This window comes from Anopheles coustani, chromosome 2 (genome assembly GCF_943734705.1).
Source record: "Anopheles coustani chromosome 2, idAnoCousDA_361_x.2, whole genome shotgun sequence".
Lineage (NCBI taxonomy): Eukaryota > Metazoa > Arthropoda > Insecta > Diptera > Culicidae > Anopheles > Anopheles coustani.
In genome coordinates this window covers 88,590,255-88,614,243 of record NC_071289.1, presented here as the reverse complement: position 1 = coordinate 88,614,243, position 23,989 = coordinate 88,590,255, and the positions used below count along the sequence as shown (strand labels likewise).

Sequence of the window (23,989 nt, the reverse complement as noted above, 5' to 3'; positions counted from 1 at the left end):
ATAGCATGGTATTTATCTTTTTTTTACCTTTTTAGATGAAAACCCCCGCGATACAGAACGACTTCAGCTACTACAGACGCATCGCCAGCCGGCAGCGACTCGACGCGGCGCACGAGATGATCATCAGCACCGAGCTGGCGAACCGGATGTCACTGTTCTACGCCCACGCCACCCCCATGCTCAAGGTGCTGAGCGAAGCGACGTCCAAGTTCGTGCAGGACAACTCCGACAACGTCGACAACACGACCGAAACGCTCGGCACGATGGCAAAGGTGTGCCTGCGGATGCTCGAAAACCCGTAAGTACCGAAGCCCACCCCTTGGTCCCCTTCGAAACTAATGCCCGACCTTGCGTTTTTTTCCGGTTAGAAAACTGCTGGCACAGATCGAACGCGAAGAGACGCACCTCCTGCTGCTGCGGGTAATGGTCGGGTTGGTGATACTGTACGATCACGTGCATCCGGTCGGTGCCTTCGCTCGTGGGGCGCACGTGGACGTGAAGGGATGCGTGCGGCTCCTGCAAGCGCAACCGGCCGTCAAAGCGGAACCACTCCTCAACGCGCTCCGGTACACCACGAAGCACCTGAACGAGGATAATACGCCGAAAAACATTCGCAACCTGCTCGCTGCCTAAGATCCAGCAGACACACACACACACAACTTGTAACGACTACTGCTAATAACTACTACTATTACTACTATTTTACGATTATAATACATAAACAAAGACCGCGAACTCTACGAAGCTGCTGCAGCTTTTCTAAAACCAGCGAAAGCAAAAGGGAACTATCAAACACTTTGTCCTCCTTTTGATAAGGCCGGTCCAGAAAGTGGGGACTCAAAAAACGCAAAACGAATTAAAGCGGGAAAACATTCTGTGACCAAAAACTATATGTGCGTGTACCCTCTCTCTCCCAGCCATCTCTTCATCACACAAAAACAATTTTGGACTTTTGCTGGCAAGTGGCTTTTTATCTTGGGCGGACGAGAGGGGATGCGTAAAGGGAAAGAATTTACCTACTTCCTACCATAAGTATTTTATATACACACGCGTATACACGGAACACAATCCTCACACGGACTAGTTTCATGATCAATCTTGAATCAAATCTTCTTCCGTCAAAACTACACAATAACTCGCCTACTTTGCTCATTTAAGCCATTTGTTCTTCGTGTTTGTTTCTTTAACATTTGATCAAACGATCTTTCTCATTCTTGTCATACGCTGAGACGTTTATTTTCTTTTATATAGTAATATTTTTGTTTACAGAGAGTTAACCCGAAAATGAACCAGAGAAGGAAAACACTGGGCCAACGGAGGTAAAAGAATAAAATCGCATAAAACGCAGTAATGGGAAACTTCGTACCGGAAGCTTGACGAACGGATAGCAAAATGGAAGGGCAAAAAGCGACGCTACGCTGAAAAGGCGATGGGAAGCGCAAAGAGAGAAACAAAGATTTTGTTTTAGTAATTTAAATCAAACACAAACGCATAACAATATCTACTAGGCATTTAAGTGTACCAGGAAAGAGGGGCGCGTCAAGGTGGCGCCTTTAATGAAGTGTAAATGTATAGTATATAGTAAGTGTATGGGGGGTGGTCCCTGGTTGACCACCGGTACAGGCGGAACGAGACGAGCTGAATGATGGCGAACGTTGAAAGGCGAAAGTGAAGATAGTAAAAATATAACGTGTGATAAGACGGAGGTTAGACGGATGCTGAAGTTCGGTTCAGCAGATCGGGCTGTTGACACAATGAAACAACCACCAAGCAGGTGGCGAAGGAAGGTGTAAGAAAATGAACTATATGAGGAATAGAGCGTGAAAGGAAGAGTGTGCATCGATGGAGTGTTGTTTGCGTGGTAGAAAATCGATTATATCGATGGTGAGATGGATTTAAATGAAATGCGGATTAAATTGTACACCGGTATGTGTGAATTGCAAAGTTAGTAACATAAATTAAATCCATAAAACACGTACGTTCGGCTGAAATGAAACCTAAAAACGGGAAAAAAGGAACGAAGCATACACATTTTATTCCGGACCCTGATTTGTGGTTTACGGTTTTGAGACACAAACATCGAACATGATTTCCCTTCCGCACCTCAAGTTCGGATAGATTTCGTCAGCGTAAACGTAAGATGTTGTGTTAAGGAATTATTTAACGAGACGTAAAGAAAAAATGAGATCAAAACATATTCACAAAACACCCCCGAAATCTAATCAGTAGAACCGAACGGTAAGAATTTTTACTCACCGCATGGTGAACAACAGAAACCAAAACAAAACGAACCCGACTGCAATATCAGCAGCACCAGGCAATTTAGGATAGAAAACAAGACAAAACAAACAACAAACTGGCGAATACAACAACGCAACTAAAACCCCACGAGTTAAAAAACACAAAAAAACTTTACCGAAACTGCTGCTACCACGGAATCAGATGTGTTCTTCTGTTTTACGACGGAGTAAAACGTAAAAGCGCAAGAGGAAAATTCAGAAACAAGCCAACACAGTGGCAAATATGGAACAATTCCAGAAACAAATGGATCTAAAAGCCACAATTTGTTAAACACCCGCGAAAAAATTAACTAAAACTGGAAGCGATCACGAAACAAACGAGGTTTAAACATCACACTAATCACTCGATCGAAAGGAAAGAAAACCACCAGTGAAAAATTAAATGTAAGCACAAACACTGCTGCTTGCAAGATATGGAAAGTGTTAATGTAGTTCTTTTCGTTATATCACAAGAGAGACGAAACAAAAATGAATTAAATGTGTAAAAAATGACTCTGGAAGGTGTTTACCTTTTTTTTTGTATCATTTCGGCAATTCGATCAAGTTGTTTTCATTCTCTAGCTAATACTATTACATCTAGCATATTTCTGTTTCAATTTTGAACGATAAGAATCGACGATTAGAAAATATGACGTCTATCATACAAGAAACACTGAACCGGTTAAGTACAAGATAGCTAAATTTAGTCGAACTCGTATAGAAAACCGCACCGTTGTAACGTTTTAACTGTTGCGTCCCGATTGCGGAGGGAATAATCCTGCTTTAAACTGAAACACGACTTCTTAAGGATCGTAGTTGAATTTTGTTAGCTAAAATACCCGGAACTAGGTGAAAACCAAAAAAGTTGTCACGTGCTGTTACTGGGAGAAACCTTTTTGAACGTAAGCAGAACTCCTTTACTTTCGATTCCTTTAGACGTTTCAATTTTCCTTCCTTTGAGAGTTTGTGTTTTATTTTTTTTTTCACTTGGATCCGTTCGAGGACTAAGCAAGGTTAGTAAAATATACATGAATTATCCGTTAACCGAATGAAATTTGTTCCTCGTCTTCGATGTACGAAAAGGAGAAATCACTGTTCACAGTTCGTGATCATAACGTCGTCTTAATTATGGCAGAGTTATGAAACAGGTTGAGGATTATTGTTATCCGTAGTGGAATGAAATCATCGGGAGGAAAGGAAGGTGACGAAATGGATATGAGATGATAGAAAGGATAATGGGCAAGTCTAACCCGAAAGGCGATGAAAATATTAGTAAAAGTCCCAGAGAAAGGATGAAGCATAAGGTACTGCATCAAAGAACCGTGAATAAACGTTGTGAAGGTGATAAAACAGAATAAAATTCAAATTACTGCAAATGCTCACACAAAACAGGAGACGAGACTCGAAAGAGGACAGGCACAAGGCAAGGGGATGGTGAATACTAGGATCATAAAACTTTGTAAACCCTCTCCTGCTTACCGGTAGAGTGAGTGAAAATGGACTTATACTTTGAGAAGAAACAGAAAAAAACATCTAAGGTCGGATAAAGACGTAAGTGAAATACTTCTGCGCGAAAGCAGCTTACACACTTACACGGAAGAAGGACAAAAGGAATAACAAATCCAACAATGGAACAATAATAATTTCCAGCGGAAACCAATTTAGTTAGACGAGATAACTAGATGTCGGACTAGGATCTGCTAGCGTCCCGATAGAACAGATAGGAATGAAAGTGCTGTGTTTGTACGTGTGTGCGAGCGAGTGCTGTTTTGAGGTGAATATATGCTACAGAAATAAACCAAAAATTCCAACAATCTACAAAAGAACGTTTCTATGCTTTTCTTTCACTACGTGTAAATGCCGGAAATATAACAAAAGATATACATAAATGTACTTTCGTAACTACTTTTGGTTTGTCAAGGCCGTTCTCTAAACCGCTGCCAACTAGATTGTCGCATGTACAGAAGAGTACACCGTTTATTAAACGTCATTCATTACATTTTTGCATACGCCTTCTTCCGGAATGCGGCCGGCAGATGTTCGACCAACGACAGTGCGTTCGCCTCGATGGCTACCAGTTCGTCCTCCTCAAGCCACGAGATGCTCACCAATCGTGCTCCTTTGCGGACGGCCTTCAGCGTGTACTTCGATTGATTTCCCTCGTTGGCGGATTCTGCGCCTCTTTGTTCGCCCGACTTTAATCGTTTCGAATGATCCGCCTGCTGTGCTTCTTCTTCGCGTTCAACCGTGGCCATTTCACCAAACCGTACCGAAAGGATGTACGATTCGTTCTGCAGTATCAGTGAGGAATCGTAGCGGGGATCAAACACGATCCCGCCGATGGGATGACCGGGTGAACCCCAGTCCGGGCCGTCCAGCTGAACGTAGGTGGAAAATAAGAACTGAAACTCGTCAAAGTCGTACACGAACAGCTTGTGGTCGGCAAAGGCGACCGCGAGCCGCGTTCGGCCGGGCTGGATTGCGAGTGCCGTTGGGGGAAGTCGATACCGGGGCAACGAGATCGATCGTTTCCACTTGCCGGTTTTATTCTGGTTAGCGGTCTTGCTTCGTTCGAACACTACGATTGCGCTGGCCACGTCGGCACAGACCAGATAGTGGCCGCACTGCGATACGGCGGAAAGATGGATCACCTCCGACAGCCAGCGGGAACCCTCGATCGATTGCTTGTGATCGAAGAACTCATCGCCGGTGGTGCAAGCGAAATAGTTTATCGTACCGTTGCGTGCGTACAGGAAGAAACCGTTCGAATCGTGCGTAAAGTCCACCCGGTACGACACGCCGAACTGTTCCGGGAGGTTGCGTACACGCTGCAAACGCGACTTGGCCGGTTCGGTCGGGTTGTGGTCGTAGCGCAGTAGGCGGATGGTGGTCTCATTGGAGTACACTATCCAGCGGCCGTTCGGGGAAATCGTGGCGCACAGAATGTGTTCGTCGTTTTTGCTACGAATCTGCAGAATCTTGTTGCCGCCGTTGCTTTGCAGACCTGCACTATTGGCTGATGGAGCGAGTGTCCATACCTCCAGATAGTTGATGTACTTGAGCAACACCGTGCGGCTCTTGGTTGCCACCACAGCTGCGGGTGATTGTAATAGGGGAAGATATTTGTCCACCCGCAAATGACTTGAAAATGTCGTAATGACGAGAGTTCCATCGAGGCCACCGGAAATGATACTCTTATTACCAAACGACGCTAACGTTTTGATGTCATGCGTGTGTACTCGACGATATGCGGACCGGATGAAGCGCGTTGGAGCACCAGCTTCTCGGGAGAGTCGGCTGTAGATACGAATGATCGGCTCCACACCTGCTACATAAACCTTGTTCTCTTCGACATCCACCTCCAAGCAGAGCAGATCGGCCTTGGACACGACCATAGTCTCTAGCACCGTACCAAGGTGTCCATCGAACAGCATCATTCGCCCTCGGGAATCGACGGATACGATGGTAAAGTCTTTCAGCACGCTCACCGCCCACACGGTCGTCTCTTGCTTCCGATCCTGCCGACCAGTGGTCATTTTGTGTACGGCGTGACCATTCCGCACGTCCCAGACGCGCACGGCATCAGCCGATCCCGTCACCAGGAAGTCTCCGGTCCAATCAAACCGACAGCAAACGATCCGACCCTCCTGTTTGTCGAGGATCCGCTCGTACGTCAGCTCATCGTTGTCGAGCCGGTACACGTTGATGTACCCGCCCTCGGTGCCGACTGCCAACAGCCGCCAGTCGCGGCTCACGTCCACGCACCACGCTGCGTTGCCCGTCACGAGCAGGGTCTGCTTCACGCGCGGATGATCCCCCGGCGACAGATCCCATTCGATCAGTGATCCGGCCAAGCTAACCGAAAACAAGCGTCCGGTACCGGCCCACGCTAGACCCTCGACACTCACACCATCGCCACCCGTAATCGTTTTCTCCAGGAACGGTGCGTGTGATAAATTCCAAATTTCTATCGTACCATCATCTCTGCAAGAAAATATAGATCGATTAGAACCGACGAACGCTCACGACACCGAATCCCTACACCTACCGTGCGATGGCTAGTTTAGTTTGTGAACTGTTAATGGCCGAACAGACAATTGCCCGGGGCAGCAAATTGTAAAACTGCACATTGTGAAGCCGGCACTGGCCAGTGGGTTGCTTGGAAATCATCTTTTACTACTGCCGGTTTGTAACATTCGGACATCAACAATAACACACGTGCTTTTAAAAAGTGACAGTTCCAAACCGTCCAATCGGTAATGGAACCGGTCAAATTACCGTTAACAACACGCTAGCCCCTTCGGGAACGGTTTACGGACAATTTGAACTCTAAATGAGTTGTTTTAACGTTGATACATGTGTTAAATATGGTTCTGATAAGCATATCACGTCGAAAAGAAAATAATACTAACTTTATTGAAACATATAACGTAATTTTTAATCCTAAATTTAATACCGAAGCATCGTATTGTCAACACCAGCTGAACATGCGATGTACTAAAAACCACCGTATTCTATACGAACAAAAAGAGACAGTAGAAAAAACGTGTGCCACACTGGGTTCTCGGTATTCACCGTTTAGATTCAGACGTGTACAGACGTGCTAGTCCACAATTTTTTCCTTCAGTGATCACCGATAATTTTATTGTACCTCTAAATATCACAACATGTTAGCAAGGTGCCGCAACTGGATTACCAAGCAACGCCAAAAATCTCGTTGGAGTCGCTGCACGGATTGCGAGAAGAATTCGACCGAATTTGTATGCGTTGATTTGAACCAAATACCTACCGAAGAAAGTGTTCGGCGGCAAAGGTGCGGACATCGTGCACGGTTCGTGTTCAATCTTGTTTGCTCAAACCCATTGTTTCTCGTTTCATGCCTACAGCTTACCGCGCCGTTTGCTGGGTCGATTTCTCTCCGAAAACAACGTGAATGCAGAAGCAGAACAATTAAAAGCATTTCTGAAAGGTAAATGCGAAACGCTAAGAAGATATCCTGATTGTTTCACTATCTTTTTGATTATATTCCCAGCAAAAGGACTTTACAACAAACACCAATCACTGCAACAACGTCGTCGATTAAAGGAACTGCTGGAATTTGAAAGATGTGCCCTGCTGACGGATATAGATCGTGTTAACGGGCCACTTGAGTTACAATCTCTCCAATGCCCCCGGAACGATACGTTCAAACAATCAACACCAAAACCAGCGCGAAGCAGCCACGTGCCAAGTGGTTCAACCTGGCCGATGCGGAGTGCAATATCGTTGTCGGCACTACCAGTGAACAAAGTCCTGTGGGACACACCGCCGGTGATTAAAGTGCATACTTCCCACGGTTATATTGAAACAGCGGTGTAATTTAATGTATTAAACAAATTCAAAACCAGTGCTGTTTCACGCATGGCATGATTGAAATACATATAATTTATTTGTTAAAAAAGCTGCTATGGTGTATTAACAAGTTGATATTAGATAGTATAGTCGTTATGCAAAGTTCCGCCATGAAGCTCCACCGTTCCCGTATTGGTATTGTAGTAGATGCCCGTTTCTTGCAATTTCATTGAACTACGCATCATACTTCCAACGTCGTTCAATCGAAATATGAGCTGCTCTGTCACCTCTTCTGCTACAATTATGCGCGGTAAAGAACCTCCCGGTGAATCAACAATACTTCCTATCTTGATCATACAGTTTTTAGGAAGGTTCGTCCTTTCTTGTATAGTACCAAAAGATTTGCCATCTTCAATACGCGATGCGTTATTTTCGGCCTTGGGTTCTACAACGAAGCAAATCATGAAGCTCACTTCTACCTCAACCAACAATAGCGTACGATGCATGCAATATTATTACCTTCGTCTGGAAGCTGAAAACTTGCGTCCAGGTCTATGACATCCTGCCGGTTGAAGTAGGTCATTTCAATCGCTTCCGCACGCTGCCGGCATTTGTTACGTGCTCCCTTCGGTTCTGTAGTGATATACGGGGTAGAATTGAACACTTCTAGTGAACCGCCTGCTAGCTGAGGAATTAAAATAATCATACCTGCAATAGGTGCGGGATCATAATGCTTCCCTGTGTTACCCGCAGAGCACTCATTACTGCCACCACACTGCGATCTCGAAGGAATAGGGATTTCGCTACATTCATTATAGGACAATAGTTAGTTACATCCCTTCAGCTATAGCTTTTATACGCCAGATTTAACCTACCTAGACTTTGGTCGACTCCTCGGGAAGTCTGCATTCTCATATTCGACATTCTGCAACTCGGGGTCGTCGTCAGCATCCCGTTTCTTGATGCAAGAAAATCCGAAACCACTTACCACTTTACGCAACATTTTTCCTTCGGATAGAAACGAACAGAGAATTGAGTATGATTTAACTTGATTACTTTCTATGCTGTGGTTGCTTTGTTCTCCGCCTTTAGTACAAAGTACTAAACCTGAAAAAACATGCTTCCTAGAAAAATCACGCAACGCAGTTGTATCAAAATGGTGACAGACTGCACTTGTTTTAAAAAGAAGTCGGCAGAAAAACCGACCCAACCGGCGGGAAAAGATTCTGAGCCGGTGAATTTTATACCGTCTGATGCTCCTGCTAATAATCGTGACACTGATGAGATTGAAACATTCGAGGTAAGCGAGAAATAACGAATATGTTGCAACCATAGCTACCATCTAGTGTTCTGTTTTCGTGGGGTTTTGGGGGTGTGTTCAACAGGATTTTGTTAAAAACCATAGCCGCAACTGTGAAATAGAGCGACAAAAGGCATCGAGCAAAGCACACAAACATGGCCCAGTACGACGTTTCTTTCGACAGCTTACATCATGCAAATCTCGACCAAAGTCGCAGGGGCCGATTTTTTGGATAGAGCCAGCGCCAGGATGTCCGGAACGGCGAGTGGTTGATTTATAAAAGCCGTGTGTTCCTAATCGTGGTTAACGATGCAGTTTCAGTACAGCTGAATCATTCGTAACCTTTGTAGGCGTTCGATAACGGAGAATTCTTGTACTGAAATAAAAAAAAACCGAAACCGAATTTCACCAACTTTCTTTCTTTTCGATCGTCTCCACCGGTCATTTGCTTGCCTTCGTTTTAGATTTTTTCGTAGGCTCCATTCCATGGGAACCTTTGCTTTATTAACCACAACATTATTCGACTCACTTTCTACTGCAACATTAAAATAATACAGATCCAGGCAATACGGAACGAAATACATCTTCTTGTGATTGATGAACAGACGATTACAGAATTCATTTTTAATGAATCGCTACATAACGACGATACAGACGGATTATTGATTGTTGCTGCTTTGTCCTCGGTACGAATGTAGTGCATTAGGTCAATTTGTAAGATTAAACAATAACTAACGTTAGAAAAACTTAACCAAATTCTAACATCCCTTTTCTCCCTCAAGTAGGACAGAAAAGAAGAAAGTTTCTATTTTTATATGCTATACTTTGTGCATTGGTCGACTTTCCGTTTTTCCGTTTTTTTTTTGTTGAGACTTTCGTTCGCTACGCTTGAGAGGATGCCTCTCCTAGGTCGGCTTATACGGAGCCAATTGATTTACACACGAATAAAAGTACGTTTCGTACCGGGTTTCCGACACACTTTTCTCTAAGGTACGGGCGGCATTGTATCGGCCAATGTTACATTAGCACAGTAATATTGCTTCCTTCTTATGACGATAAACAAAAAAAAACATAAACCTATGCGTATCGCTACTATAAAACTACGACACAGTTGTGTTACAATGGACGGTATTAGTTTAAAAATAAAACTGATTGGAATGCTACATGCCCCTTTTCCCGGCGATGATATGTGTGATACTGATAACATAACCGTTGCATTGCTTGGCTAAACTATTCGCTTTGCCCACGGACGCTTTTACCATCGTTCTTCGGTGATCTTGGGACGGAATGTTCACACCGGAATATGCACGTGGTTGGCGCGATCGGTTTCCATCCGCTACGTAACACACGCTACACGCTGGATGTCGCTGGAAGACCATGATCATATTTTTCAAATCAATTCAACGGCGCTCACCACACAGGAGACCATCGCGCATCGGCACATTTTAAATAACAAATAAAAATTACACTTGCTTCGTCGTGTAACATTGCCTTTTGTCCTGCAATGGGCAACGACCGCGTGGACTAAGATTGATGCTGGCTCTCGGCAATGTGCTGTGCTTTTCTATTGTTGTACTGTTTCACATAAAACTCTCGAAAGGTGGCAATAGCAAATGGACAACGTGAATATAAAACAACAAACGTATGATCAACTACTTATTAACATTCGATTCTAAATTGACCCTACAGGAGAGATGGTGATGATCGTACGCTATCGTTAAACTACACCGAACATGAATAATGAGATAAACGTGAGCGTAATTGATTAAACTCTTGCACACAGTGGGTAACGTGAAGAATTGTGCTAGCAAAATACCTGCTACCCCATCCGACAGAGAGTTTCTCGACCGTGTGGAATGCGATTTCGGTTTGTAAGGCAACGTTTCTTGATTGGTCCATGATACACGGGTAATGAAAAAAAAATGCACAAAACGATCACTTGCAATGTGTCTGGGCTTCGGAAGCTAGCCAGAGCATTGACTCCTTTCCTAACGGGCCTGTAACCGATTGGACATACCGATTGACTATCGTTTATGGTCGTGCTGGTTTGTCGCTTTCCAATTTATATTACCACTAATATGGGGCATTTTTCTGCGAGTTTCAATTCGCGGTGAATACTATATTTACAGATCAGTACGTTTTTACTTTTTTCGAGTTTCCATTCGATTCCTTCGTTTCCGTGGTCTCCTCCATCGTTCCGTGAGATTACTAATTGCATGTCATGTTACTTTAACTATCTTCAATCGTGTTAAGAGGGGCGTTAAATAATTTTACTAATCCTGTCGGTAGATTTTTCATTTAGAAAATGTATGGACGGAATATGAATGCACAGGAGAGCTCTCCTGTCCCGTGATTGTCCTTTGCTTTCTCCCATCGTCGGAAAAAAGCAGCGGCCGTGCGGAAACGGTCACACACTCCTACACGTCCGTGCTGTGCGTTTGGATGCGCACCTTTTTGACGCTGCCGTTTCGTTGCATCCGGGGCGACTGGTTGCCACCAGAGTAGCCCGGATTGCGAATGCCCAGCCCGTCGGTGGTTGTCGTGGAACCGGGCGGACGCGGCTTTTTCAGACTCGACCGAAGCGGTGTCCGCGTGACGGAACCGGAACCGACAGTTGAACCGTTCGATACGGTCGTGACGGTGGTGTTGACCGACTGCATGCTCCCGTTCATGCCGGACGAGTACGGTCGGCCAGAGGAATCCGTCACTGCGATTCCTGAAAACAACAAAAAATCGTCCATTAGAATCAATCTCCAGTTCCTTCTAAATAGACCCACGTTTGCTTCTTACCATTCGGGTTGTTGGACGTCGTCTCCCGGAAGCCGGGATTGTTGTAGGTACCGGCGGGTCGGCCTCTTCGTCCGTTGCTAGTGGCATTCGAGAGCATCGTCGGATCGCCGTCGGGTCGCTTTGTCAAGATGCGATCGTACGAGGCCAGAGCGAGCAGTGCAAGCGAGAGTCCGGTCACGACCAGCTGCAGATAGAACGAAATGCCCCGTGTGATCTCGAACCCCCGCGAGTTGTCATCCGTTTGGAGTGAAAACAGGACGGCGGCCGCCAACGATAGGCCCGCGGCCACCACTGTCGCTACGAGCTTCGACAACACCAGCGCCTTGTAGCTCATGCAGACGCGATCTCGTGACGCAATCATGGCGATCTGGACGATGCTTAGTATGCAGAAGATCCCGAACAGCACGCAGCCACCGACGGCCAAGAGACCACTGACGAATACGACAGCTTTAGTGGGGAATAAAAAGAAGAAAATTTTTTTAAATACATAATACTGAATATGCTGGGGCTTAATGTTATGCTCTTTTCGTATCGACCGGCAAAATTAAAACTTCTCGTTTTCTCCCTCACATGTGTCCGTTCTACCGCAATGAATGATAAAGTCCCGATCCCGTCTCGTTAGAGAAGCGGATCGACGACGATCAGCAGCGGTTCTCGCCCAACGATTTGTAAACAAGTATTATTCATTTATGGCTTAACAAATGCACACATACACTAACGAGTATAAATGCACCGTTGGGGAGCAAAGTGCTAACCGCGCGCCTTTCGTTTGATAACGCGACCGAAGATTATATGTGCTACGGCACCAACCCGACTCGAGAGGATCAGTTGATAGTTCCCTTTGGTCTCGAGTAGACGCAGAAAATGATTCGTTCCGGTAGTGTTGTGTTACTCTTGCTGTTTTTTGCTCTACAACTGTCCCATCCGGGCGCGAACGGGTTGTTTGTTAATCCTTACGAAAAGGTTTGGCCACGAAATGATGGACCTGGGAATCGATTCAGGCAACCGGCAACGCATGAACGCAACGACAACGGTGTACCGCTGCTGTTAACCCCGTACATCGAGGCAGGCAACATTACCGAAGGGCAACGGTTGGCCCGGGTTGATCATAGTCGTATCCGTGGATTTGAGTCGTACGCCGGGTTCCTCACCGTGGACAAGCACTACAACTCAAATTTATACTTCTGGTACTTCCCGGCGAAAGTGAACCGCACCGAGGCCCCACTCGTCCTCTGGCTACAGGGTGGCCCAGGAGCGTCGTCATTGTTTGGGCTGTTCGAAGAAAACGGACCGTTCCAGATCACACGAGATCTGGTGGCCACGGAGCGGAATCACTCGTGGTACGAAAATCACAACCTGCTGTATATCGATAACCCGGTCGGGACTGGATTTAGTTTCACGGACCACGAGGCCGGGTACGCCCGCAATCAGGTGCAGATCGGTGAGGAATTGTACTCGGCCGTGGTGCAGTTTCTGCAACTCTTCCCGGACTTGTGGAATCTGCCCTTCTACGTGACGGGTGAGTCGTACGCGGGAAAGTACGTCCCCGCACTCGGTATCACCATCCACCGGAAGAACAAGGACCCGAAGACACCCCGCGAGCAGCAGGTCAACCTCGCCGGGATGGCCATCGGGAACGGGTTCAGTGACCCGATCAATCAGCTGAACTACGGCGACTATCTCTACCAGCTCGGGCTTATCGACGTTAACGCACAGGAGCGCTTTGAGCAGGCCGAGCGAACGGTGGCCGATTGCATTGCCAAGGGCAACTATCAGTGCGCATTTGAGGTGATGGACGACCTGGTGGATGGTGATGCCACCGGTGGGAGCTCGCTGTTCCGCAACCTAACCGGCTTCGAGACGTACTACAACTATCTGCGCACGTCGGAGGACCCGAGGGACGCGTTTTACCTCGTTAGCTTTCTCGAGCTGAATGGTACCCGGCGCGCCATCCACGTTGGCGACCAGCCTTTTCACGACCTCGACAGCGACAACAAGGTGGGAAGGTATCTGCAGGACGATATATACCAAAGCGTTGCACCGTGGATAGAAGAGCTACTGCTGCACTACCGGATCATGTTCTACAATGGCCAGCTGGACATCATCTGCGCATACCCAATGATGGTCAACTACTTGCAGCAGCTGCAGTACGATGGGGCCAGCTACTACCGCACGGTGCCTCGGGGAACGCTGGAGTTTGATGGGGAGCTGGCCGGGTACTTCAAGCTTGCATACGGACTAGTGGAGGTGCTGGTGCGCGACGCCGGCCACATGGTGCCACGCGACCAGCCCAAGTGGGCTCACCGTCTGATAACGGCCTTTACCCATCCGGGAACGGTGCCGGGATTCGTTTGAATAAAACCTAATTTCTTGTGAACATTTTTGATGATAAATAGCCTTCTTCTTGTGACAACTTGTTTACAAGAACATATTTTTTACTGTAATAAAAAGAATTTATTTTCTTTAAAAAAAAACCTACATAGTTATATTTCAAAGGATTCGTGGTGTCGGATAAAACCTACTATAACTAACGAAACAGAAAATTGTGCAGCTTCTAATACAAAATGTTCTTAGAAACATTGACAAAGAATAAAGAAGTAGGGTTTTCCAATAAGTGGCAAGAATTACAATTATTCTGACTAATTGGCCGGCAGCAACCGCTCATATTTCAGACACATACAACTGTTAAACCAACGTTTACTGTCGAGACAGCCAAGGGTGGGATATCATAGTTCCAAGTTCCTTCTATACGCCCTCGAGGAGGATGGACTTGGTCCAAATCTGACGATTTGATTATTTTTTACTTATTTACAACCGAGAACCTTTCACAGTGATATTCTTTCAGTGAACTCGATACGAAATCAACTTCATGTGAACGGTTCGTCGAAGGGAGAAAGCGCAAAACATGTCACAACAAATTCATTCACAATGGCGCTTGCTTACCTGATGGTCTAAATCGGCCGACCCCGTCACCGCACCGTTCCCGGTAGTTGAGCTGCTGACACTTTTGCCATGGACCAAAGTACCCGCGATCGTCTACAAGAAAATGACAGACAGAGTATGGATGTGTGAATAGAGATGGTCTATAAAGGACCCATTCTACGGCGTCTGGCCGCTACTAACCCATACCGCGACCTTCGTAGTACGCCCACTGTGGAACTCCGACGGCCGTCGCACTGATGACCAGACAGAGGAAGCCAACCGAGGTTACCAGCACGGCGTACACGGTCGGTTTAATGGCGGGCATGGTGGTTGTGGTGATGGTGCGGCCGGTGTCCGTGCGGATGCTGTTGCTGGGGCTGGGGCTGGGGTTGGTGGTGTTGTGGGGCCGCTTCTTGCTCACGCCAGTCACCCTGTCGCATTTCGTGCGCGCTGCGAGCTCCGGCTGCCGCTGGTGGTTCTATTTTGTCCTCGCTAGGATGCGCCACGCTGCTTCCACCACGTCCCGACAGTGAAAGCGAACCCTGTCGCGTGCGGATGTTACTGGACGTCGTCGTGTGAATGATCTCTATTCCGTTCAAAGGAAGCTTCGCTAATTACTATGTGGCCCCGGTGCTCGTCGGCGTCAAGATTAGTGGTTGTGATTGACCGGTTTTTAAATCTGGAGTAGAGAGAAGCAGAAGAAAAACGAAAACATAAATAAACGAAAGGAGCAAATCAATTAACGCTGCCTTTCTTCGGTGGACAAAGTGCCCACTGGCTTTCAACCACGCGCACATAGACGATGGCGATCGCGACGACGTCCAGCGAATTGCTGATGAGGTAAACAATTATTGGCGCGCGTGCCAGCTCTCGGCTAGCTGTTGCGCTATCACCGGGGAAGTCGGAATCCGGCGGGCGAAACAATCCAATAAGTTGGCTCGCCGTTTTGCGGCATGTACGACACCATTCGGCTAATAGAGTATGCCTTGCAGCGAGTCTCACAGATACACTTTCGGAAAATAATTAAAATTCCTATGCCAAAGATGCTTCCCGGGGAACGTGTCGGGCTGGAAGGGCTTGGAGGGGTCGATGCAAGTGCCCATCTAACGCGACGACGATCGCAATTAGGTTCGTTGTTTTCAATGGCAGCTATTTGTTGATCGCCGGCACGGTCGCTCCACAATACGGCATCGATTAATTCCGCAACGATGCACCACACTGGTTTTGGTGGTGGACATTTTTACCATTGAATTATTTTGTCAACAGTGTGTTTTTCAATTAACAGACTTTTTTTAATTATTCTCCATACACTGGATGTTCTTTTTCCTTTTTTACCATAACGTCCGTCGTTAGTAATATTTCGAATATGTAATAATGGGTTTTAAACTTTTTTCGGCCCTTTACGTGGTTGGTCAGTTGTCCCTCAAGACATGTGTGCTTTATGAATTTAAAACTTCTATACATTTTAAAGCACGTTTACATAACATGCGACTGGCTTTTTTTCCAAAGGCATCCACAGTACAGCACAGGTGATATTGTATTTATGTTTTCCCTGTTTGTGCTATTAAAACAAGTGAATCCATTAAATTTTAAATAGTTTGTTTTTCTTTCTTATCGCAATGCATCATACGGAAGCACGGCGAGGCAGTGTGTTACCGCCTCTAACTTATTTCCGCGCCTTTAATGTCAATCGATCACTCGCGGTTTTCCCATCAGTTGCGGTCAACATTTACACACCACGGCGAACAAAGCAACCCGCTGTGCTGAGAAAACAGCAACAAGTTGGTACATCCTATGGTACCCGGTTGGTAAAGCGATGGTAGGTTGATGAACAATATTTCCCGCGGATGGCTAGTAATAGAAATGGAAGATAGACTCCTAAACCGTCGCAGAACGGAGCAGATGGGACGACAACAGATAAACGGGCAGGTTGTTAGTGGAGTGGACAGTTGTTTATGCTGCTCATTTTCATGCACCCATCACCTCAACTCAACGAGCAACGATGACCACACCAGCGTAGATTGCCGGCTGCATGATGGGTGCCGAGACTATTGCGACGCTAAGCATAGTCTATGATGTGCTGCCCTTTTCTACTAGTTGGCTCGTTTTTGACGAAACAAAAAAAACCGAAACCCTCTTCCATGACACCCACACATCACATTACCCGTGAGCGAGTGTCACACGATTTGTTCACAAGGTGGTTCTTCAATAACGCAATTAATACACCACCCGCCCAGCCGCCAAATAGATGGCATTCACCGTAGGGTTAGGGCTAGGGCGTTACGGGTGTTGCCCCTGACCGGGCAGAGAACGGGATGAAAACGTCTTATGGTGGGCTACCTGATCCATACTTGACTTCTGAGCGGAGTCGGCCCGCTGGTAACGCAATGAAGAATGTTAAGTGAAGACAACACACACGCCTCAGAGAATGTCATGGTAACGTTTCGAAACAATGAATTACATCATCGTTGTAACGGCAGAAGTTGCGGTGTTCTATTCGTTTTTTGAACACGAATGAATGATGGAGAAACGAATGACAGGTTCTAAAACATTTCTGAATACATGAAAGGTAAAACATGGAAAAATAAAAGAAGATAGTTAAAAGAAAATAAATTTCCATTAAATTCTCCAATAAATACTAATTACCATGGCGAAACTTATGGAGCGACAAATAGACGATGATACATATTGTCTAGGCGTGATTCCATGAGAACTTGTTTGTTTGGGGAACCCAGCGTATGTACATTTCCTCACGGCAAGCCACATAAAATTAAAACAAATTGCGTAATCTGCTGGTCACGCATTTTTCGGAGCTTCAAAACAAACGGAATTAATTAACATGTCATGTCACAAATCTCACAACAGTACGATGACAATTGGCACAATTTAGCTCAGTTACATTTTTTTCAATCTCGCTTTGCAACTGTTTGACAGAATTTGTTCGTTTTAAAATATTCCACTGTTTTCGTTTAAGCAATACAAAGTAGCTAAACCCTTATGTAAGCGAGTTTTATGTGCTCCTCTTCGCTCCTCACATGGCGTGAGGAGGGGGGTTGCATTTCCACCGCAACAAATCCACTTTTCCGAGGCGAATCGCGATAAGAGCAGCCAGCAAAATGGCATGCAAAATAAAAGGGTTCCCATAGGTTGCCCCCTGTACACTCCTCAATGCAAGACCCTTCCTTCCAAATGCATCCCAACGGGGTAACAGTAGGCGTGATGACGTGCTGGTGCAGTTTCCCGAGACGCAATAGTGCAGTAGAAACGGTTTGTCCGGTGGCCACCATCGTTAGCAGCGGAAGAAAGGCGGCGGATGGATGGGGAGGAAAGTGTTCGCTCATTAGAATATTGTGTGCCGCAAAGTAATTTAGAAGAAAACTGCGGGTTACATACTTCCACCTACCAGAAAACCGACTGTGTCGAGTCTACTTGGTGTCCAAGCGTGACTAATTGGCTGCCATCAAGTAAAATGAACAATGTTCAGTATGACTGTTTGTTCTTGGTTACGGCTTAATGCAGTTGTTTATGGGAGTGTTCTAGATGAAATATTTTTAGAACCTCCAAAAGTTATAAATTTACATATTGAACACTCGATTCTCCATCGATTTTCATTAGTGAATGTAATATCTGTTATCCACTTCAAGAAATGCAAATAGAAGAGAAAAAATCAAAAACAATATTGTTTGTCTGAGGAGTGCGAAAGGTTCAAATGTCAACATCAATTGATATGAAGAAAACGCTACATGTAGCCTTACCAATTTGACCCTCCTGGGATTCTGTTCTATATTTCGAAATGGTCGACCCAATAAAATCAAACGACGACCAGCAATATCGGCCCCATTGTGCCATTTAATCCAACTCTAGTGCTACTGAAAGATTGTCACGATTTTTCAAACGCATCCGCGCCGAGGTAGAGGTAGAGAGCATTTATTTATCAGATTTATTTCCTCCAGTCCACCCAGTCCAGTTACTCAACCATGAATTGCATCAAGAGTGGCCCTCGGGAGAGCGACACACCGCGGAGGAAACCGGTCGTCCCTTCGCTAGGGTCGAATTTATTTAAACTCTTTCTGGTCGGTCGACTCGAAACACACAGCCAGCGTGTTTGGTTGAATGAACATTCAACGTTCAGGTTGGCAAAGCAAAACAAAAATACCCTGGAGTTATAAACGCCATAGAACGTTCGGGCCGGAAGACATAGAAGATGGTATCAAACGAATCTCTGTCCCCGACCCACCCGGTAGCGATCGGATCGGAACCATGCTAAACGGATTGGAAAAAGCTGATCTAATTTTCTCGCCCGATCCGGAAGGTCTCGCCTTTTTCCCCCTTTCCATGCCGCATCGGTTGGGTGGGTTTTTGGCTGGAGCATTTAATCCGCAAAAAATTTCGGCAGCTAATGGAGCTGAAAAACTACCGCAACCGTTGCGTCAACCAACCAATCGATTGGCCCCCCTGATGGACGATGAAATGGTCTTGAGAAGGTACCGTTCCTTCAAGTTTGAGCGTGAACGAAAGGCCAAACAAATGGTGGCCCCCCTCCCTTTTTGGCCGAAAAGACGACCACTAAACAAACAATTTTCCTCGATCGCGAGACAGACACATTCCACCCAGATGGTGGAGGGAAGGGACTCACTCGCGCAATTGTTGCAGTTACTCGTAATTGTTTCGTAACTGCTCTCTTTGGCGCGCGCGGTTCCGTTACTCCGGTTTTAGGTCACTCGGAAGCAGGATGCTGGAATGGAAATTCGATATTGGATAGAACATTAGCATCAAATTTAAAACCGGTGCATTTTGCTTGATGTATTTTACACTAACAGAGAGAGAATTTATCATTAATATTCATTGCTTTGAATGATACTTAATTTACTAGATGAGCCTTTTAGAGCCATTCCATCCATTGCTTCCACGATTATGCCTTCGATTCGAAAATGACTGAATAGGACTTCAGTAAATTATGATGAAAGTAGTGATGAGAGCAATAAAATTTACTGTGCAACTTGTTTTGCAAGATTATCATGATAAATAATGATCACAAATCGTTCAAAGATCGCCAGAAAAAATAACTTTTAACTAAAACTAGGGTTGCTGATGACTGACTAGTATTTCTTGTTAGCAATTTTGAAATCAACTAACGCACGGATACGAATATACAAAAAATGGCGGATACTACCAACCGTTGGCTGGAAATTGCATCCATTCTAATGACATAAAAATTGATTCAATAAACTCCTAAACCATCTGTTGCCTTGGAAGCGTATCAACAAAAATTGGCAATTAAAAACGTTGCGCCCATCTTCCGTGTGGCCACCACAAGGACCTATGGATTTTCACTTCCGTTGCATTATTATCTGAAGGACGTCTCTGATCGTAGGCTTCGCGTGCCAAAACTGGGTGGAAGGTTTCACTTGGGTTCAATCTTCCTCCGTTCGAGTGTTTTATAATACACTCCCCGGCCTTAAGTATGCCAGCATTGGCACGTAGCGTCAATGTCTAAAACACACCGGTCGAAACGATCGCACGGGATTGGCTTCTCCGTGGGTAATACAATCGTGTCCGTATCTCCAATGGCATGCACGATGCTTTCGACGCACGCACCTCACCCTCATTTGCAACGGGGTGGGTAATAGAACACCCGAGAAGGTCATCAGTATTCATCGCCGCGATGATGAGGTTGATGATGAGTGGCCGAGTGGCGTCTTCCACGGATCTTATACCGCGCCAAGTGGCAAATATGAAACAGATGAACGAGCAACAGTGTCGACGACTGATGATCGATGCACGGTTTGGCTTCCATGATGACCTGGATGACGCGCCGCTGTGTCCGCCCTGTGTGCGGACCCCCAGGCCAGTAGGTGGGTATCGGAAAAGGGCCCGCCCTTCCGTTACGCTTCCATCCGGTTTTGGTCGTCCCACAACCGGACCAACGGTGACGTGCAATCGCGAAACTTTTTGTGCCTCATCTAATAATACGAGATTTTGTCGGTCAACGTGCGCCGGGGCTTCGAAATGTATTCCAGAGCGAGTTCGAAGTGGGGTAGCGCTGGGAAATTGAAGGTGCGACGAATGTGTCAGAATGCAATTGTATCACATAATCGCGGTCGAAATCTGGTTTTGCATCCAATCCGAAAGTAGGTCTCGTCGTGGAGCTTTACACTGAACTGGACGATATACAATAAGAATGAATCTTTCATTGCTTAGTAAATGTTTTTTTTATAAACTTAAAATTAGTTTAAAATCACACATGACGATGTGTGATCACCTCCTTTGAGAAGGAGAAGACCTCCTTTGAGTTAAATGTTTGTACATTTTGGAACAACGAAGCAAAAATGCATCTTGTTTGGTTCCGGTCGTCCTTCACGCTCCTATTCATCGCACTTGTTAGAGGCTACATCTTATTCACCTGCATGTAAAGTGTGAATAAATAAACGCACAAGGGCTACATCTTGATGGATAGCCGCTACTACCGTCGTCTAGGCCGCTTCTTCCATTCACCTTTTCAACAGAAACAATCGCAAGAGACGTGGCATTTGCGGCAGAGTATATTGCGTGCGTTCGTGACCACTACGGAGCCCATGATGCATCGTGAATCATCACGAGCCGTAGAATGTGAGTCAAACAAAAAAGGTGGCGGGTGAATTAATTTACAACAAAAAAGTTTCATTCCTCAATCTGAAGGGGATTAACAATCCTATCAGAAATGTGCGATACTTGCCACGGGCTGGAAAGGAAACGCCGAGAGCAGCAAGAAAGAAGGTGAGGATGATTCAAACATTTCTGATCCATTGCTTCCCCAGCAAGAAAGTACAATGGATTTTTACTCAGAGTTCACATAATTATTATCAGACAGCGAAGTAAACTGAGGATGCCATGGTTGAAGTACAACCATGCACTCCGTTGCATGCGAAATGCAGGTGAAACGATGAAACTGCATTCGGAAATGTAATGGGATGAGGAAGGTTTAAATTGGCTGGGATTTTTTTTCGTTGCCGCCGAAAGAAATCAAAAGTTTTGCCGGTGGCGTGCTTGCCGATTGCACGGGTTTTTGTATTAAAAAACAAACGCAACAACCTTTGCAATGTGGTGCTTTCTTTTACGAGAGCCATTTATTTTTCTTTTTGTAAGAAAACAAGAGGTGTAAAAATAACATTTCATTAATTTTACATCTGGGAAAAATATGCTTCATTCTATGGTTGCGGGCCAGCAAAGGGGTGTGTTTCGTGTACCAACCCGGTCAGGGTTGGCTCTCGCAAGTAAAAAAACGTGAATTCAGCTGGGGAAATGTAACCTTGGCCATGCAAGTAGGTACCACGCCTGGCGGATAAGTCAGTCGCACACCCGTTTACGTGACAGAGCGTTTTGTCTGTTTTATGTTATTTTATGACAACTTTTTTGTTGCAACCAAGGAACAATTACTATGCACAACGTGTCACATTATTCGCTTGTTTTTACGAGCAAGCTAGTTCATCTGTCAGCACAGAGAAAATCACAAGATATTTCCTTACATTGCCTCAGGATACCGGTTTATGAAAAGTGACTTAGGGACCGGGAGCGGGGCTGATTCACGGCCACCGGCCACCGACAGCATTCTGTACATTCTTTCTCCCCTCGTCCCTCGACCGAGGGCTGAAGGCGATTTGCATAATGAGCGATTTCTCCAACGCGTCTGCGACGTGGGGAAGCCCACGCGACCGACGATGTTAGAAGACTTTGCTGGTTTGTTCGATCGTCGCTGAAAAACACGTCACACCAGTTGGGCACGCATTAGTTTTCCCGGTCGCGGGAAAAGAAAGCCACGAAAACAAACCTGCTAGGGTTGCCCTTCCCTTTCCTTAACCGCGTTTGATTGTGTTGTTGTAAACGGCATTCTGGTTGCTAGACACTTTGAAAACGTGCTGCGTGCGGATTATGATTGAACAACAAACTCGTACCCTGGTGGTGGCCACATTCCTAGTTTTTTTCATCTCGCTTTTAGCCACCACTTCCCTCCGCTTTTGAAATTCTCAGCGTTTATTTCCGTACCTTTTCTCCCCGCACGTATTGTATCTTTTCCGCCGTACTTCCGATTGCGTTTTTGCTCCCTTTGTGGGGTTGAGATTGGATGCGCGCAGCAGGTTGGCGCGTTTCTTTTGCACAGGTGATGGCTCTTTTCCGGCGGCCACTGTATCTCTCCGCTGAGCTGGGCTGGCGGATGGTTGCTGCGTTTTCACGAAACCGAATTTCACTTAACAAAACACGCTCGCATGGCGGTTGCTGTGTTTGCACAACTTGCTAACGCTTGTTGGATCTTCCCACCTCTCTGAAGAAGAAGACCTCCGCATGCCGTAGTTTTGGGTTGTGTTTAATTTTCCGCTTCACACTTTCTTTCTCCCAATGACCACTCCACTACGGCCGGTTTCTAGGGTATTCCCTTTTATATTCATTCAACTTCCGACAGAACTGCTTTTATTCCGCTGAACAAAATTTATGAACGAACTGCCACACACCGCAAACCGCGCCTTCCATCGGCAACAACTGCAACGTGACGCACCTGAAGGGCTCCCCTTTTTTTTGCTTTCTGTTTGCGGTACCCACGGGAACACGAAAAACAGGACTGAATCAACCAGCGCACCGTCCCACCGCACACCCAGGACCACCTCCTGCCCCAAACAACAAACACTAGATACACGCAAGCTCACTAAAAAATAACAGAAAAACACGCGCAATCCAGCACAACCACAGGCGCACGCGACGCACTTTCGGTATTCCGTGTGTGCATACGTATTACTCCACGGCTACATCCAGGTGTGGTGCGGCACACGGGAGTTCTAGGAACGCGAATAAGCCAGAGCGAGAGGGGGAAGGCACTCCAAATTCGAGGTGTGGGTCGCCCCAGAACTACTGGAACGCGTTTTCTTCGGCGGAATATTTGGGGGGCTTTGTCACGGGCACTATTCACAGCAACGAAAACTTTAACAATATGCTTATAGCTTGGAAACAACCCCTAGCGTGCATTGGGGAGTAAAAAAACCGCAACGTAACGCAAACCGCACGGACGGCACAACCACATCCGATGACAGCAACACGGCGCACTACCGCTAGCCCCAAAGTACCGTACTGAACTGAACTCCACAGGAATGTGTGTACAACTGCACGCCAAACAATTTCTCTTTCATGCGTTCGAGAGGTTCAAGCAGTCTTGAAAATTCAAATCGTCGATTGACAAACACAAAATAAAAGTGCTTATTAAGAGTATGTTTGCTTAAACGTAAAGCAAAACTTATTTGAATCAAAAGAAAAAATGTTATTCAAAACTAAAATCTAGTTTTTGCAGTTAAATCGTTAAATTTTTTAAAATTTACCACACCTGCAGCCTTTAAGTACAAGA

The 23,989-nt window shown here is 45.8% G+C and overlaps 3 protein-coding genes across 4 annotated transcripts in view; 1 reads left to right on the top strand and 2 right to left on the bottom strand.

Annotated features, from left to right (window-relative positions):
- Nucleotides 1-4,092, top strand: part of LOC131267738 (CYFIP-related Rac1 interactor B) — a 32,173-nt gene extending 28,081 nt beyond the window's left edge. The window contains exons 3-4 of the mRNA XM_058270685.1: nt 36-298; nt 369-4,092. Coding sequence (XP_058126668.1) covers nt 36-298; nt 369-633 — 528 coding nt within the window. The 3' untranslated portion in view covers nt 634-4,092. The remainder of the gene's footprint in view (nt 1-35; nt 299-368) is intronic.
- A 181-nt stretch (nt 4,093-4,273) lies between these two features.
- LOC131267734 (U3 small nucleolar RNA-associated protein 4 homolog) lies at nt 4,274-6,466 on the bottom strand. The gene is made up of 2 exons (XM_058270681.1): nt 6,328-6,466; nt 4,274-6,263 (listed from the first exon to the last, which is right to left on the bottom strand). Exons 1-2 carry the CDS (start codon nt 6,447-6,449, stop codon nt 4,274-4,276), a joined length of 2,112 nt encoding a protein of 703 aa, XP_058126664.1. The 5' UTR covers nt 6,450-6,466.
- A 2,908-nt stretch (nt 6,467-9,374) lies between these two features.
- Nucleotides 9,375-23,701, bottom strand: LOC131267739 (uncharacterized). Of its 2 annotated transcripts, none has more exons than XM_058270686.1 (5): nt 22,645-23,701; nt 14,824-15,301; nt 14,644-14,736; nt 11,701-12,147; nt 9,375-11,626 (listed from the first exon to the last, which is right to left on the bottom strand). In XM_058270686.1, the coding sequence occupies exons 2-5, from the start codon at nt 14,945-14,947 to the stop codon at nt 11,328-11,330; spliced, it is 963 nt and encodes a 320-aa protein (XP_058126669.1). In that variant the 5' UTR covers nt 14,948-15,301; nt 22,645-23,701; the 3' UTR covers nt 9,375-11,327. The 2 variants fall into 2 exon arrangements, with proteins under 2 accessions (XP_058126669.1, XP_058126670.1); XM_058270687.1 differs by having other exon boundaries at nt 14,830-15,301.
- Between the last annotated feature and the right edge of the window lie 288 nt (nt 23,702-23,989).